The 14,399-nt window shown below is 33.9% G+C and overlaps 3 protein-coding genes across 3 annotated transcripts; all 3 read left to right on the top strand.

Moving 5' to 3' along the window:
- Positions 1–3,980: 3,980 nt before the first annotated feature.
- LOC124444494 (protein ZBED8-like) lies at positions 3,981–5,108 on the top strand. The gene has a single exon (XM_046995119.1). It carries the CDS (start codon positions 3,981–3,983, stop codon positions 5,106–5,108), a length of 1,128 nt encoding a protein of 375 aa, XP_046851075.1.
- Positions 5,109–5,226: 118 nt separating this feature from the next.
- On the top strand, positions 5,227–8,337 carry LOC124444054 (arsenite methyltransferase-like). Its single transcript, XM_046994622.1, has 10 exons — positions 5,227–5,383; positions 5,527–5,684; positions 5,948–6,098; positions 6,256–6,392; positions 6,536–6,605; positions 6,714–6,795; positions 6,920–7,051; positions 7,509–7,598; positions 7,722–7,777; positions 7,923–8,337. Exons 2-10 carry the CDS (start codon positions 5,530–5,532, stop codon positions 8,121–8,123), a joined length of 1,074 nt encoding a protein of 357 aa, XP_046850578.1. The 5' UTR covers positions 5,227–5,383; positions 5,527–5,529; the 3' UTR covers positions 8,124–8,337.
- Positions 8,338–8,676: 339 nt separating this feature from the next.
- Positions 8,677–13,480, top strand: LOC124444055 (inositol polyphosphate-5-phosphatase A-like). Its single transcript, XM_046994623.1, has 15 exons — positions 8,677–9,134; positions 9,201–9,242; positions 9,381–9,484; positions 9,589–9,676; positions 9,802–9,865; positions 9,935–9,969; positions 10,138–10,209; positions 11,413–11,465; positions 11,582–11,645; positions 11,891–11,946; positions 12,026–12,095; positions 12,173–12,263; positions 12,772–12,920; positions 13,087–13,140; positions 13,422–13,480. Coding segments are annotated over exons 1-13 (801 nt in total). The 5' UTR covers positions 8,677–9,074; the 3' UTR covers positions 12,774–12,920; positions 13,087–13,140; positions 13,422–13,480.
- The last annotated feature ends 919 nt before the right edge of the window (positions 13,481–14,399 follow it).

Genomic DNA, 14,399 nt, shown 5'->3' with positions numbered 1-14,399 from the left:
TGAGTGGCTAAATTTGAAAACGCAGGCTAAGTTTTTTTTGTATTGAAGTTTCCTTTCCCGGATAAAAATTTGTACAAAGTAAAGAATTGTCAACGATTCAAGTGGTCTTTCGTTAGCAACAGTAAGCGTGTATGTGCATGGGTTAAATACATGAGAAAGAGCTCAATTGTACCTGTTTTATTCAGAAGGAAGTTAACAATGTGAGATTGAATACAGGGGCAGTTGCAGACTTTATTAGAATAGAAGTAGTAGTAGTAGAATTTATTAACCACTCCACAGAAAGGGGCTTTTCATTGAACTATTACAAATTGGGGGTATAATAATTATCCATTTATAAAAATGTAGTTGGTGAACTTTTATGAAAATCAACCAGCAAACAAAGAAAATACTTTCTAAAGTTCTACCGGCAGTTTTTGCACGGTCGATTTTTTCTTGCTCCCCTAAATTTTCCAAATGTAGCACTCGCAGAATCTCCCTAAGCGATACATTCGTTATTGAGCTATAATGTAAGACAAATCTCATTTCATCCTGTGACTATATAAACCTTTATCATGAACTGTGATTGTGATCAATTAACTCTGACTAAAGAAGTTGAAAGAAGAAAACTTGAAAGAAGATTTTACTCTTTCTTATTTCTATGAAAGAAAATGGCGAGTGAAATCAAAAATAATATGCAGGAATATTATCGCAATGTTTTGGCAACGAATAAAAATCTACAGACAAATGCTTGTGTACAACGGGTTAGGGAAGCAATTTCACTTTGCCACGAAAATGTGTTGTCAAAGTATGCAGGATTTAACTAAGTGGCATAAAGAATCTGCCATTTTACTATTGCTGTGTAAATTTCTAAAAACCTCATTCCCATTTCGGTTAAAATTCCGGAGAAATGGTTAAAGTAAAGATGTTTTATAGTTTGTCTTGCCTTTTTTCTGTGCTTTACACAACGTAATTAGACCATCTAATACAATTTATAGTTGTGACGACGATTCACTATGCTTCAACCACAACGAGTTCTATGCAGACTATCTGTAGGAGTTGAGAATTTAGAGAAAAACATTTGTAAGTACAGACACACTCGTATGATTAAAGAATTATTCTAAAAGAGCACAGATGCATGACGAGTGTAATAGAAATCAGTCTACTAAATCCAGCTATGTGGACGAGGAGTATAAGTGTTTAGCAATGAGATAAGTACAAGAAGAGTGAAATAAATACTTGAAACCATGTTTGAGAAAGTTTTTAACTTCCTTACATCCAAGGAAAGTGTTATTCTAAATCCAGGGGCAAATTCTTTATAGTTTTACGGTCATCAAGCTAAGCTAACAGTGTCCTTCCTACCTCTAGCAGTGATGGCTCCTTATTATGTGATTGTTTATGCTTTAGCCAAGTTGTACAAATTCAGCTGCAACCATATTCTTCAACAGTGATTATTTTAAGCTAGAAAAAGCTGGATATAATGAATACGGTAAAGGAGACTGGGCGAAGTAATGATGGGGAAAAGCATTTCAGACTTGTCTGAGAATGATGATTATTCGATTTTTGAAAAAGCAGACAGTGGACGAAAAGTTGATGATATTTGTCCATTTTTCATTTCCATGCCATGTTTGAGAGTAATGCCAGTAAATTTTCATCAAACGACCATGAGCACTCGGTTTCTTCTCCACACACTCTTTCTAAAAGGTGTAACATATTACAAAGTAGTAGTTAGTAGCTACAGCCATGATCCGTCAATGGTATCCGACTATCTTATTCCACCGATGTCCACCAGCAATAGCTCATCTCTTAAAATATACATTTTACATCATCGAGTGGAGTTTGTATATTGATCAGTAACAGCAATAAGTTGAGATATCTTTAAGGTTAGACATATGAAAAGATTGATTAGTTTTTGATTTCACAATCTATTTGTACGATGACTTGTACGATGACTTGTACGATCTCATAGACGCGGAAATACAGAATCAGGAACAAGTATATCAAAGTTGGTTAGCTTAGGATGTATTCAAGGAAGAGATGGAAATGCATAGTATACTTATATAGAGAGAAGCTTGATTATGGAAGTTACTTTTTACAAGATTCCTGGTTTTAGCCATTTTGGCCATTTGAGATGGCCAACGTCGACAATAGAAATAATGAAAACCAAGACTGTGAGATAAACACTAGCTGTTAAATATAGTGCAAAAAACGAGTGTTTGAATTTTTTCTTTGTTTTGAAAGTCTACGTGTGTGAAGAAGTTAATACACTTCCACGCAATGTTTTTTTCTAATCAAAACCTCGTCAAATTGTTTTTGTTGCAAGTTTCAACATAAATCAACTTCGAAATTGAATGAAGATATGATATGAAACACCGCACTGCATATAACAATCTTTCATAAATCAACTTCCTTAAAATACGAAATTTTGTTTATGACAAATGGTTGGTAGCAGAGGTGTACTTCAAAATGTTAACAAAGTTGTTTTCCAAAGTTTTGAGAAGGGAGGAGAGGCTCTCTGACTGTGATAGAACTGATATATATTACAATCAACAAAACAAAAGCACGTGTTAGGAAAAATGTGGAGGCTCGAATCCATGATTCATAAACTACAAAATAAGGAAAATATTTGTCCAAATGCTTTTTTCATTAGAGTAGATCATAAAATAGTGGCAACCTAGGATAATGTTAATTAACAAATTTGATCTTTTTCAATACATGCATGAATGGACGAGAAGATTAGGCCATTAATAGTTTTAACGAAGCCCTGTTGTGCTTGGTCTAAGGGTCTAAGCCAGGGGTTCTTAACCTGGGGTCCATGAACCCCTAAGGGGTGCATGATGGTGCTTTAAGGGGTCCGCATATCCAAATAAGAATATCTACAGTAGGCTACGTATTTCTATTGACCGGTTAGAACCTAAAAAAGCAACATCGTTTGATGATCGTTCGAAATATATGCTCACAAATCTTTGGACGGAATAAAAACAAGATGTTTTCGCCTTCGATATGTATATTTAACTGAAGTATGATTGACATGTTTTTCTTTTCTATTGTGCATTTATAATTAGTAGTCTAATGTTTCTTACACATTGTATTTGTGATAAATAGGCCTATGTAATCATACACAATGTCTATGACATAGACATTGTGTATGATTCTATTACGACATAGACTCTATGATTGAACAAAAAACCGTGCACGTGTATGCTGCATAGATTGAACAAAAAACCGTGCACGTGTATGCTGCATTGAGTATTATAGAAAGCTGTCAATTTGCTTATGTGTTTTCTACTACAAAAGTTTATAACCTGGAAGGATAAATAAATTAAAAATTTTACCAATTTAAAAAAATGTCGAAGAAGAGAAAGTACAGTGAAAATTATGTAGCTTTGGTTTTACCTTTATTACTGATAGTGATGGCAGCGAAAGGCCGCAATGTTTTCTATGTGGTAAAGTCCTTGCCAATGCAAGTTTGAAGCCAGCGAAACTGAAAGAGCACCTCATATCTATTCATCCTAAAAACGCACTGGATAGTGTTGATTCTTTTCGTTCTAAGAAGGCTCGATTTGAGAAATCAGGGACTTTGCCGAAGTTCGGATTCATCAAGACGCAGAAGCCTTGCCTTGAAGCATCTTATAAGGTCGCTTACCGCATTGCCAAGGCAAAGCTCACACTATCGGAGAGACATTGATAAAACCGTGTGCTCTGGAAATGACTGAGCTAGTATGTGGCACAGAACAAAGAAAGAAACTTGAAGCCGTTTCCTAGTCAAACGATACCATCAGCTCCAGAATTATTGACATTTCTAATAATATTCTGAAACAAGTAATGGAGGAACTTAAAGCATCACCATTTCCATTTAGCATGCAACTGGATGAAAGCACAGATGTCTCTCAGTGTGCCCAGCTTCTTGTATATGTTCGTTATATGCACGCTGATGCAATTAAAGAAGAATTCTATTTTGCGAGCCTCTCTCAGAAACTACAAAGGCTGCAGACGTATTAGAGATGGTGAACAATTTCTTTGCCAAACAAGACTTCAATTGGAAGAGAAATATTGGTAGTTTGTGTACCGACGGAGCGCCCGCAATGCTTGGAAAAACCTCAGGGTTTGCTTCGTTGGTAAAGAAAGAAGCTCCTCACATCATTGTGACTCATTGCTTTCTACATCGACATGCATTGGCATCAAAAACTCTATCACCAGCTTTAAAAGAAATTTTGTCTGTTTCTGTAAAGATCGTCAACTTTGTCAGAGCTCGAGCTTTAAACAATCGTATATTCAAAAGACTTTGCCAAGAAATGGGTGCAAAACATGAAGTACTTTTGTACCACACTGAAGTTCGCTGGCTTTCGAGAGGTCAAGTTTTGAAGCGTTTGATGGAACTGAGAAAGGAAGTTTCATTCTTCTTACGAGAAAAACAAAATCCTCTATCAGTGCGATTTGACAGAAAGGAGTTTCTTTATGGCTTAGCTTACTTGGCAGATATTTTCGGTCATTTGAATGAAGTAAATCTGTCATTTCAAGGACCAGATGTAACGATTATGGACGTTACAGAAAGACTGCAGGCTTTTCAAGCAAAGCTTCCTTTGTGGAAAAGAAGACTTGAAACAGACAAATTTGCCAACTTCCCAATGCTGGAGGAAGTGATCTCTCAAACTCGAATCGATAATACTGAAGCCCTGCTTTCCTCTCTACGTGGAAATATGTGCGAAAATTTAGACAGATTGCAGCAATCTTTTGAAAGTTATTGCTCACATGATCCGAATTTTGAATTGTGGATTCGCAACCCATTTCTTGCAGATCTAAATTCTATTGGTGAGGACGATCTTGCCAAAGATGACCTCATTGAGTTGAGGACAATGCAAATGCTAAGGAGCGAATTCAATTCAAAGAACCTTGCAGAATTCTGGTGTTCCTTGGCACAAGCGTATCCTCGCCTGGTGAAGAGAGCCATGGTTGCTCTTATTCCTTTTGCTACCTACCTCTGTGAGGCAGGGTTTTCTGCTCTTCTTGCTATCAAAACGAAACAGCGAAATCGGTTGGATGCTAAGGATAACATGCGTGTGGCCCTGGCAAAAACCGTCCCACAATTTCGTGTTCTTGTTGAAGATAAGCAGGAGCAACCTTCGCATTGATTTAAAAAGTTATTTGCATTCTACTTATTGGTTACTGCACTGTATTTTTTGATTCTTTATGGTTTTGCAATTGTTGTATAACTTAATTGACTCGATAATTGATTTATTATTCATTATTATTCGTTGAATTATTAATTTGCTTCTGTTTGGTCTGCAAATTTCTGGACTATATTACTAAGTTAATTAAAAGCTAATTTTGACAATTGCGATGTGTTTCTTCTAAAGGGGTCCAAAGCTTTCATTAGAATGTTTTGGGGGTCCGTGACCAACAAAAGGTTAAGAACCCCTGGTCTAAGCATTGTTTTGAATGGTTCAAAATAGTATTCACATTCCATTACAAAAGTATTTGTACATGTGATGAACGCGTGATAAAATTTATTTATCTTTTGAAAAAAGCTTTTTCTTATTTCTTTTAAAGAAAATGGCGAGTGAAATCAGAGATAATGTGAAGGAATACTATGGCAAGGTTTTGGCAACGAATGAAAATCTACAGACAAATGCTTGTGTACAAGTGGAAAAAGTTCCAAAACGGGTTAGGGAAGCAATTTCACTTTGCCACGAAGACGTTTTATCAAAGTATGATTTTGTTGTTTATAGTGTCTGCCATTTTAGTGTTTCTGTTTCAATGCCAGAACAATCAACATCATCATTTATTTTGTTGGCAAAGCAGGACTGAATGAACAATATTTTTTAGCAATTAAAAGAAATTATGTTATCGAATAATATAATTAGGATTTAAAGTTCTTTTAAATCTTTACAAATACAGTTACATTGATATCCACGATGACAAATTACTTAAATCATATTTTAAAAACGAAATTCATAGCCATTTCTTTCAGGTATTATGGATGTGGCTTGGTATTCCCAAATGCTGTTGAGAGTACAAAGGTTTTGGATTTTGGAAGTGGTGCTGGTCGAGATTGCTTTGTAATGAGTAAACTTGTTGGCGAAGAAGGATTTGTGACGGGTATTGACATGACTGAAGAACAGGTATACCATTTTCTAGTTGTGTTATGTGTTCATTTAAAAATATGAGCAGTAAATCTTGTGAATAAGAGGATTTTGCAAGCTGCTTTGTATAGAGAACTTTTGCTGCTCTGCAAGAAAATATATGAAGCTATACAAATGGGTTCCATTTCATTTTTAGTTGGATGTTGCAAACAAATACATTCAATATCACATGGATAAATTTGGATACACTTCACCTAATGTTGAGTTTAAACTTGGATATATTGAAAATCTTAAAGATGCTGGAATAAAAGATGAAAGCTGTGATTTGATCATGTATGTATTAGTCTACCCATGAAATGTTTACCCAATATGAATGGTCAGCCCCCCTGGCCACTCCTATAATTTTCCCTTAGTTTGACAAGAAATAATATTGTTGTGTTAGAAACTCATTTATTTATTTTTTAAATCTTCTGTAGATCAAACTGTGTCATCAATTTGTCTCCTGATAAGCCTTCTGTTTTTAAAGAAGCTTTCAGAGTTCTCCAGGTAAAGAGAAACTACATGACCAAGGAGTGTGAACAAAAATCTTTTTAATGCATGTTACAAAGCTTTGTGTATTTTGCACTGAGTCTTTCTTGTCTGCATATTGTATAGGAAGGTGGAGAATTTTACTTCAGTGATGTTTATGCAGACCGTGAATTACCCCAGAATATCAAAGAACATAAAGAACTCTGGGGTAATATAATGAATCACTTCACGTTTTTGTCGTATTATTTATTTTGCATGCTTGCATTGTTTTATTTTATTTTATTTATGATATTTGTTGAAGACTTAAATTAAATAATATGATAAACTTTAAGGGGAATGTCTGGCTGGTGCAATGTATTGGAAGTCATTTGTTGAATTAACCAAAGAAATTGGTTTCTCTGGACCCTATTTGGTCACCAGTCGACCAATGACCTGCGGAAATGAAGGACTTGAAAAGGTTTTAGGTAATAGATGTAGATGACAATATTTATCCTTGTAAAGATTTTTTTATTCTCAAGAAAAACTTGTTGTTTGGAAAATAATGACCATGTGTAGCAAACAAAAAATGAGAAATTCTTTTTACCCTGTATTATAAATATTCATTTGAAACTGCACAATTAAGTTATGGTTTTACAAAGCAAATTGAAGCAGGATGATTTATGAAGATTGGGTTGCCATACCAATGAACAGGCTATAGTGACTATTATTTTAATTAATTTTAACTACTATTTAGTTATTGCTCTATGGTATTGAGCACTCTTGATGCTTGCATGCATACAACTTGTGGTTTGCAAGCCTTTCATTAATGAAAAATCACACGTTGCACATGTCACTTTTTAAAAATAGATTCAGAATATGGCATACATTTAGCAAGTAGGTAAATAGAAGAATGAATAAAGCTGAGGTTATTTACACCATTAGGAGATTCAAAGTTTGCCTCAGTAACATATCGGCTATTCAAGACAAGCAAGAAAACACAAGAAAAGGATTGCATCTCTGTGAAATACAAAGGTGAGTGTAATATATTTTATTTAGCTATTATCAATGCCAAGGCTTCCCAAAATACCAAAAGAATGTCATGCTTCTTAATGAATTATGTGCTTTATTGTTAATGCAAGTACTTTCTTCATTTAGGTACAATAAGCGATAGCCCTAATGTCTTCAAATTTGATCATAAGAATTCATTTGATGTAAGTAGGATTTTTATACATAGTAAATTGAGCTAAAAATTTTGGTTTGAATTCAAACTAATAAATTTCAATGAATCTTGATTTGGCTTATTGAATTTTTGTATTTTGAGACAATCTGAGTGTTTTAGTTTTTTTTCTTTTTTAGTGTTCTTTCAAGCCTGTTAGCGCTGACATTGGGCATGTTTTGAAAAACTCCAGATATGCAAAACATCTTGAATTTATGACAGTTGAGCCTGATTGTTCCAGAAGTTTTGAAATGTCTGTTTCACCTAATCCATTTAAGGTGGCTAACGTCGTTAATGGAAACAATAAAAAACCAACAGCAACATCCAAAAGTTGTTGTTAAGTATGATGGTCGTAGTCAATTTTTGGACTCACTTTTTTCTATAACCAAGTTAATGTGCACCTGTGAAGGAATATACTTCACAAGAAATGTATCTTTTTAATGATTTACAGTAGAATGTTGCATTTCTGCTCCATGTAGTCAATTTTAAAATTCACCAATTTACCTGAGGTGGAGGTATTGTTATTTGATATATTAAATGGTCAGCGTCAGTAAATATCTTCGTCGTTGTTTATGATAAATTTTACTGTTTTCTACTGAGTATTTTAATAAAATACATAACAACGGTAACTCCAAATATTGTTAGCATTTTGATTCAACGTTTTGCCTTTATTTAGTCAACTGATAATGACTAAAATCGAAACGGCGGAAACCTCGAATCAAAATGCTAACATTATTTGGAGTAACCGTTGTTAAGTATAAATTTTACTGCAAACAATTTTCGGTTAAGACCAAAGAGACTAAAAAGGACAGGTCACACTGGCCTTATTATACAAATGTCAACAATTAACACGTCGTTTCAAATCAAAAAAACTCAAAGAAAATTTTATTTGTTCCAATGTAAACAAACCGAAGACTTCAACTTCTGGTGAAAGGAAAAACTGTAGATTCGACGTCATTTAAAATGTCAGTTTTTTTTACACTGACGCCGGTCAGCGGCTCACATGTGATATATTTATTATTTCTATGGGCGAAGGGTAATATCTCTGGATATTGACCTGGTAAAGTTATGGGAAAACATGTCAACATAGATATGTAATCAAAGCTGCACCGCACGTTTTGAATAATTCAACGCTTCTTGCAAATTAATTCGTTGTTTGTATATTCTTCGGAAAGATGTTGTTTGATTTGTACCTGTTTCCTTTTTTCAAGCCTAAAATTATCCAGGGGAATAAGTAAAAGAAGAAACGTCGAAATAGATTTTATACAAAGAAATTTCTGGTCTGTCCAATTATGAATGATAAATTGCCATTATTATTAGTTACGGCCAACGTGGGCTCTCTGTTTGAAGACGTGAGTATAAATGTCTTTTATGTATTATCTTAACTGTGATACGCATTATAATTGATTTATTTCTAGATAAAACATCTTTTACCAAAATGGTGTAAGGAAATGACAAATGTAAGTCTACTACTCATTGAAAATTTGTAGGTTTGTCGCTAGAAATACGCAGATAGATTTTGCTTGCTAAGTTTAATGAATTTTTTATGAATACTATAGGAAAATTATTACTCAGTTTTGAATAATTTTTTTTGACAGAAAATTGCCACTCTTGGATATCCTCCATTTGTAGCTATTCACTTCCAAGAGATCGGTGGTAAATATCCACAGGCTGCCATTGATGGCATTAAACAAATGAATAAGTACGTGCTCAATATTTCTCACTTTCAAATATTCCTCGCGTATTTTCAACTTTAAATGGCAATCATACTTCACCTTCACCATCAATAACTTACGTAATTTGCAGACAATTCTTAGCATGTGAAGACCTGTCTAATTACACAACAGTACTTGGTTATTTTGATCAGGACTTTACAAATGAAGATAAGTATACTGTAAGTGCATTTTTGAATTTTCAAAAGGACTTTGGAGTGACTCCATTGACTTGCTATTCTGTATGTAAAGTGTGCAAAAGATTGGAGTATTATGAAAACTGATGTACTACTTTTGTCACCATTAGGCCCTCGGAGCTTATTTTCTTATTCACAAGTCACTGAAGAATGTCGCAATTTGGAATTATAATGGTATAAGCTATTTGTGTCTATTTTTGTTAATATTTGTGTTCGAGTATCTGAGTATGGATATTTTCATAGATAGAAGATATGAAACAGTGAAAGCAGGAAAACAGGTAATTTGAATAACATAAATTAAAGTTAGAAGAATGAAAATTTTCATTATAATACAATAACATGATAACTGGAAAAGAAAACTGCTCATTATTTCTTCTTAAGAGCTCGGCAATGTTCTGAGCGAGACTTCTGTATTACATAACGTCAGGATAAAATTTCTTATTAAGATTTTTACAGATTGCTTGGACTCTTTGAATACTATAGAGAAGTTGAAATATCCTAAAGAATTTTTCCCTGAGGTAAAAATTTGTATATATGAATTTTAATGCATGCAATGTTGGAATTACAAAAAGTAAACCTTTATTGGTTAAGCCTACTCATTCATGGTATTTATGTTCATCCTATTTGGATTATATCATTGATAATTATGATGTTTGTAAACTTTGCAAGTTAGTTGACAAGCTCGTGCAGTTGTTTATCATTTTTAAGCTGGTGTTTAGATTCACTTTTTTGTTTTCAAATTGCATTCAGATGTTTTATAACAGGCAAAAAATTTTGAAGTTTGTTGCAAACAGTGGCTGTAGTTTGAAAGATTTTAATCAATGAGTGTAGATCAAAGTGTGTAATCATAGTGTGTAAAGTGTGTAAAGAGTGTGATCAAAGTGTGTAAAGAGTGTGATCAAAGTGTGTAAAGTGTGTAAAGAGTGTGATCAAAGTGTGTAAAGTGTGTAAAGTGTGATCAAAGTGTGATCAAAGTGTGTAAAGTGTGAGTGTGATCAAAGTGTGTTAAGTGTGTAAAGAGTGTGATCAAAGTGTGTAAAGTGTGTAAAGAGTGTGATCCAAGTGTGTAATGTGTGTAAAGAGTGTGATCAAAGTGTGTAAAGTGTGATCAAAGTGTGTGTGATCAAAGTGTGATCAAAAAGTGTGATCAAAGTGTGTAAAGTGTGTAAAGTGTGATCAAAAAGTGTGTAAAGAGTGTGATCAAAGTGTGTAAAGTGTGTGAGTGTGATCAAAGTGTGATCAAAGTGTGTAAAGAGTGTGATCAAAGTGTGTAAAGTGTGAGTGTGATCAGTGTGATCAGTGTGATCTGTGTAAAGTGTGATCAAAGTGTGTAAGAGTGTGATCAAAGTGATCAAAGTGTGTAAAGTGTGATCAGTGTGATCAAAGTGTGAGTGTGATCAAAGTGTGTAAAGTGTGATCAAAGTGTGAGTGTGATCAAAGTGTGTAAAGTGTGTAAAGAGTGTGATCTGTGATCAAAGTGTGTAAAGTGTGTAAAGACTGTGATCAAAGTGTGATCAAAGTGTGTGTGTAAAGAGTGTGATCCAAGTGTGTAAAGTGTGTAAAGAGTGTGATCACAGTGTGTAAAGTGTGTAAAGAGTGTGATCAAAGTGTGATCAAAGTATGATCAGAGTGTGATCAAAGTGTGTAAAGAGGTTAATCAAAGATTTTAATTGATCAATTGCTTGTAAGATTTTGCATTGTTTCATTTGCCTATAATGTAGATGAAATGGTCAAGAAAAGGGTACTTAAAAACTAAATGGAAGATTTGTGGAATGTGAGTGAATCTAGAACATGGCAAATATTGAATTGGTTTTATTGACAAGGGACAAAGTGTTTAATTAAATTGTTGAGATCTATGAAATGCTAAATCAATGTCCTATTTCCATTTAGAGTCATGAATTTGATTAACATTCACCTGTTTCATGATCCATCCAATTTGATTTCATTGAGATCAGTATGTATATTGCTTTATATTATATATGGAATGACTTATAACATGGTTTATTTATATGATGCAATGATATAGTTTGCATATCAATACATATTTTGTACATCCTGTGTCAAAATACAAAAGTCACCATCAATATGGTGATGATTGGAAGAATACATTGTTTATAAATACAAATTTCATGGTTAATAATCAGACATTATGTAAATTAAATAAATTTATTAAATTGTGAGATTCTATAAATATTTCAGAGTCCTTCTGTGTATGCAGAGTACAGGAAACATGCATTTGAATATGTATTAAACAGGTATTATATGTGTGTAATAGTCATTATTACTTTCTCATTGCTAAACAATTTATTTTCAATGTTCATTCGAAATTTACAGTTTAGATGAAGATCCGGCATTTATTTTTGGTGACTTCAACTTTCGACTGGATCAATGTAAACTTTTAAAGGTGATATTATCTTGGCAACGCATGAGGTATACTTCATGTAAGATTTGGAGTGAAGAAGCTCTATGTTTTTGTTATAGAAGCTGGCAAAGCAATGTCGTGTTGAGATGAACTATTCAGATGAAGAGAAAGAAACACCCATAAAGTTAACTTTAACTGAAAAAGAGTCTTTAACATAAGTGTCACTTAATGTGACTCCTGACATAAGTGTGACTATATGACTCCTGACATCAAAATTTCTTATATGTCTCCCCTCCTGACATCAAAATTTTTATATGTCTCCACCCCTCCTGACATCAAAATTTTTATATGTCTCCACCCCCTCCTGACATCAAAATTTTTTATATGTCTCCACCCCCTCCTGACATCAAAATTTTTATATGTCTCCACCCCTCCTGACATCAAAATTTTTATATGTCTCCACCCCTCCTGACATCAAAATTTTTATATGTCTCCACCCCTCCTGACATCAAAATTTTTTATATGTCTCCACCCCCTCCTGACATATGCATACACATTTGTGAATGTACAAACATATGGTAACTTCTCTTTAAATTGTGAATGGGTAGTGCTGGTTGCTTAGTTCTGTCCAATGTAATGATTATCATCTCAAGGAAGTGGTTTACTGTTTTTCCTGCTCTAGTTTGACTTGTTGAGAATGAGTTGTATTTTTTTTATCAAGGCCCGGCTTATTGTTGAGCCAAGTACATTCAAGATGGAATGTCCAAGACTTTTTGAAAAAAACGCTCGGAGACTTCGAAAGCTGGACAAGGAGCCTCCAGCATTTGAGAAATGGCTTTTTGAGTTTCCTGTCAATTTCATACCCAGGTGATTCATAAATTATTTTATTGATGGAGGTTTTGTTTATCAATTTCTGCTTTTAACTCATCTTGTCGAAATGAGCTTTGCTGTTTGGACATTCGATCAATGTTGCAAGGTGAATTCGTCTCGTTTAGTTTGTGATTAACGTAAAGGTTTTTTTCCTTACTTACAGTTATCCATTTACTGAAGATGTTGAAATTACAGATTCTATCTATCTTGAAAAAAGGTAATGTCCTGACCGCGTGTGAAGGACCTGGGGCGAAAGATTCGGAACAGAACTGCTATATTCTTTATTGTTTTAATTGTATTTTTTTTTAATATTTGAAAGTATATGAAATTGCAATGGCTATATACGTAGTTACATCAAAAATGAATTTCTGTTTTTGCAACTTTGTACTCAGGGTCTTAAAATCGTTATTTTAAATTTAAAAAACTCGTTCCCCTGGAGTCCGTGTTTTTCGAAGTAATTTATATGGAGATCAATAGTTTATCACCTGTTGTTCCTAGATGTCCCTCATGGTGTGATCGTGTTTTATTAACTCATAGTACCAAAGAAATAATCATTGTAAGTTTGCTTTTGTACAAATTTACTGTGCTCTTTATCAGCTTAATCTTTTGATGCCGTCATTTGAACTCTGTTTACTTTCACGAACATCGAAGTTCACATTTCTTTGTTCGCCATAAAAAACGTCTAAACAAGTTAAATTATAAGTCAAAGAGACAGAAGTTGTTTGAAACTTTGAGAGTATTTTTTGATTTTATAGTTTATTTTACGAGAAGAACTCTTGTAAACAAAAGAAAATTTTGAAAACAATGAATCCCGTTTTCTGTCCATGCTTCCCGACACCCAGGGACAGGAAGGGCACTAGGATATGGACACCGTCTTGAAAGAAAGACATGTAATATTTGAGTTATTTGTTATTTTAGGATAAAAAATATGCACGTTATGAATTAAATGGAATTGAAACGTGCATGGGAGATCATAAGGTAAATTGCATAGCATTTTATATGACATGAATTACATGAATGTACTGTTTCTGAAATTTCGTGTGAGCTTGATTATTGAAGCATGATTGCTTACATCAAGACGTGTTCTATTAAAACTGTGTAAGTTGAGTAATTTTTTCGCTTTTTCAGCCTGTATCGTTGTATTTATTTGTTGCTGGTAACGAAAGCATATCCGAAGAACCTCGAGGTAAGATAAACTGAGATATTTATTTTAAGACTAAACAATCTTTATAATTAATGAACTACGGCATACACATGAGTGTGCGAAACAAGCTTAGTTTACCGCGCGGTCACCGTTAAATTGGATGAATGGTTGGAATGAATGGTTGGAATGAATGGTTGGGATGAATGGTTGGAATGAATGGTTGGAATGAATGGTTGGAATGAATGGTTGGAATGAATGGTTGGAATGAATGGTTGGAATGAATGGTTGGAATGAATGGTTGGGATGAATGGTTGGGATGAATGGTTGGAATG

Source organism: Xenia sp. Carnegie-2017, unplaced genomic scaffold (genome assembly GCF_021976095.1).
Source record: "Xenia sp. Carnegie-2017 unplaced genomic scaffold, XeniaSp_v1 HiC_scaffold_21, whole genome shotgun sequence".
NCBI classification, from domain to species: Eukaryota; Metazoa; Cnidaria; class Anthozoa; order Malacalcyonacea; family Xeniidae; genus Xenia; species Xenia sp. Carnegie-2017.
Note: the sequence above shows the minus strand (reverse complement) of the source record. Positions and strands in the feature narration are given on the sequence as shown.

What these genes read in the sequence shown, in the direction of transcription:
- LOC124444494 (XM_046995119.1), top strand. Translation starts at nt 3,981, where the DNA reads ATGGTGAACAATTTCTTTGCCAAACAAGACTTCAATTGGAAGAGAAAT.
- LOC124444054 (XM_046994622.1), top strand. Translation starts at nt 5,530, where the DNA reads ATGGCGAGTGAAATCAGAGATAATGTGAAGGAATACTATGGCAAGGTT. An exon ending in AAGCTTTCAGAGTTCTCCAG is followed by an intron (nt 6,606 to 6,713) that starts GTAAAGAGAAAC and finishes CATATTGTATAG; the next exon opens with GAAGGTGGAGAATTTTACTT. An exon ending in AGAACATAAAGAACTCTGGG is followed by an intron (nt 6,796 to 6,919) that starts GTAATATAATGA and finishes ATAAACTTTAAG; the next exon opens with GGGAATGTCTGGCTGGTGCA.
- LOC124444055 (XM_046994623.1), top strand. Translation starts at nt 9,075, where the DNA reads ATGAATGATAAATTGCCATTATTATTAGTTACGGCCAACGTGGGCTCT. An exon ending in CGCAATTTGGAATTATAATG is followed by an intron (nt 9,866 to 9,934) that starts GTATAAGCTATT and finishes ATATTTTCATAG; the next exon opens with ATAGAAGATATGAAACAGTG. An exon ending in ATTTGATTTCATTGAGATCA is followed by an intron (nt 11,646 to 11,890) that starts GTATGTATATTG and finishes TAAATATTTCAG; the next exon opens with AGTCCTTCTGTGTATGCAGA.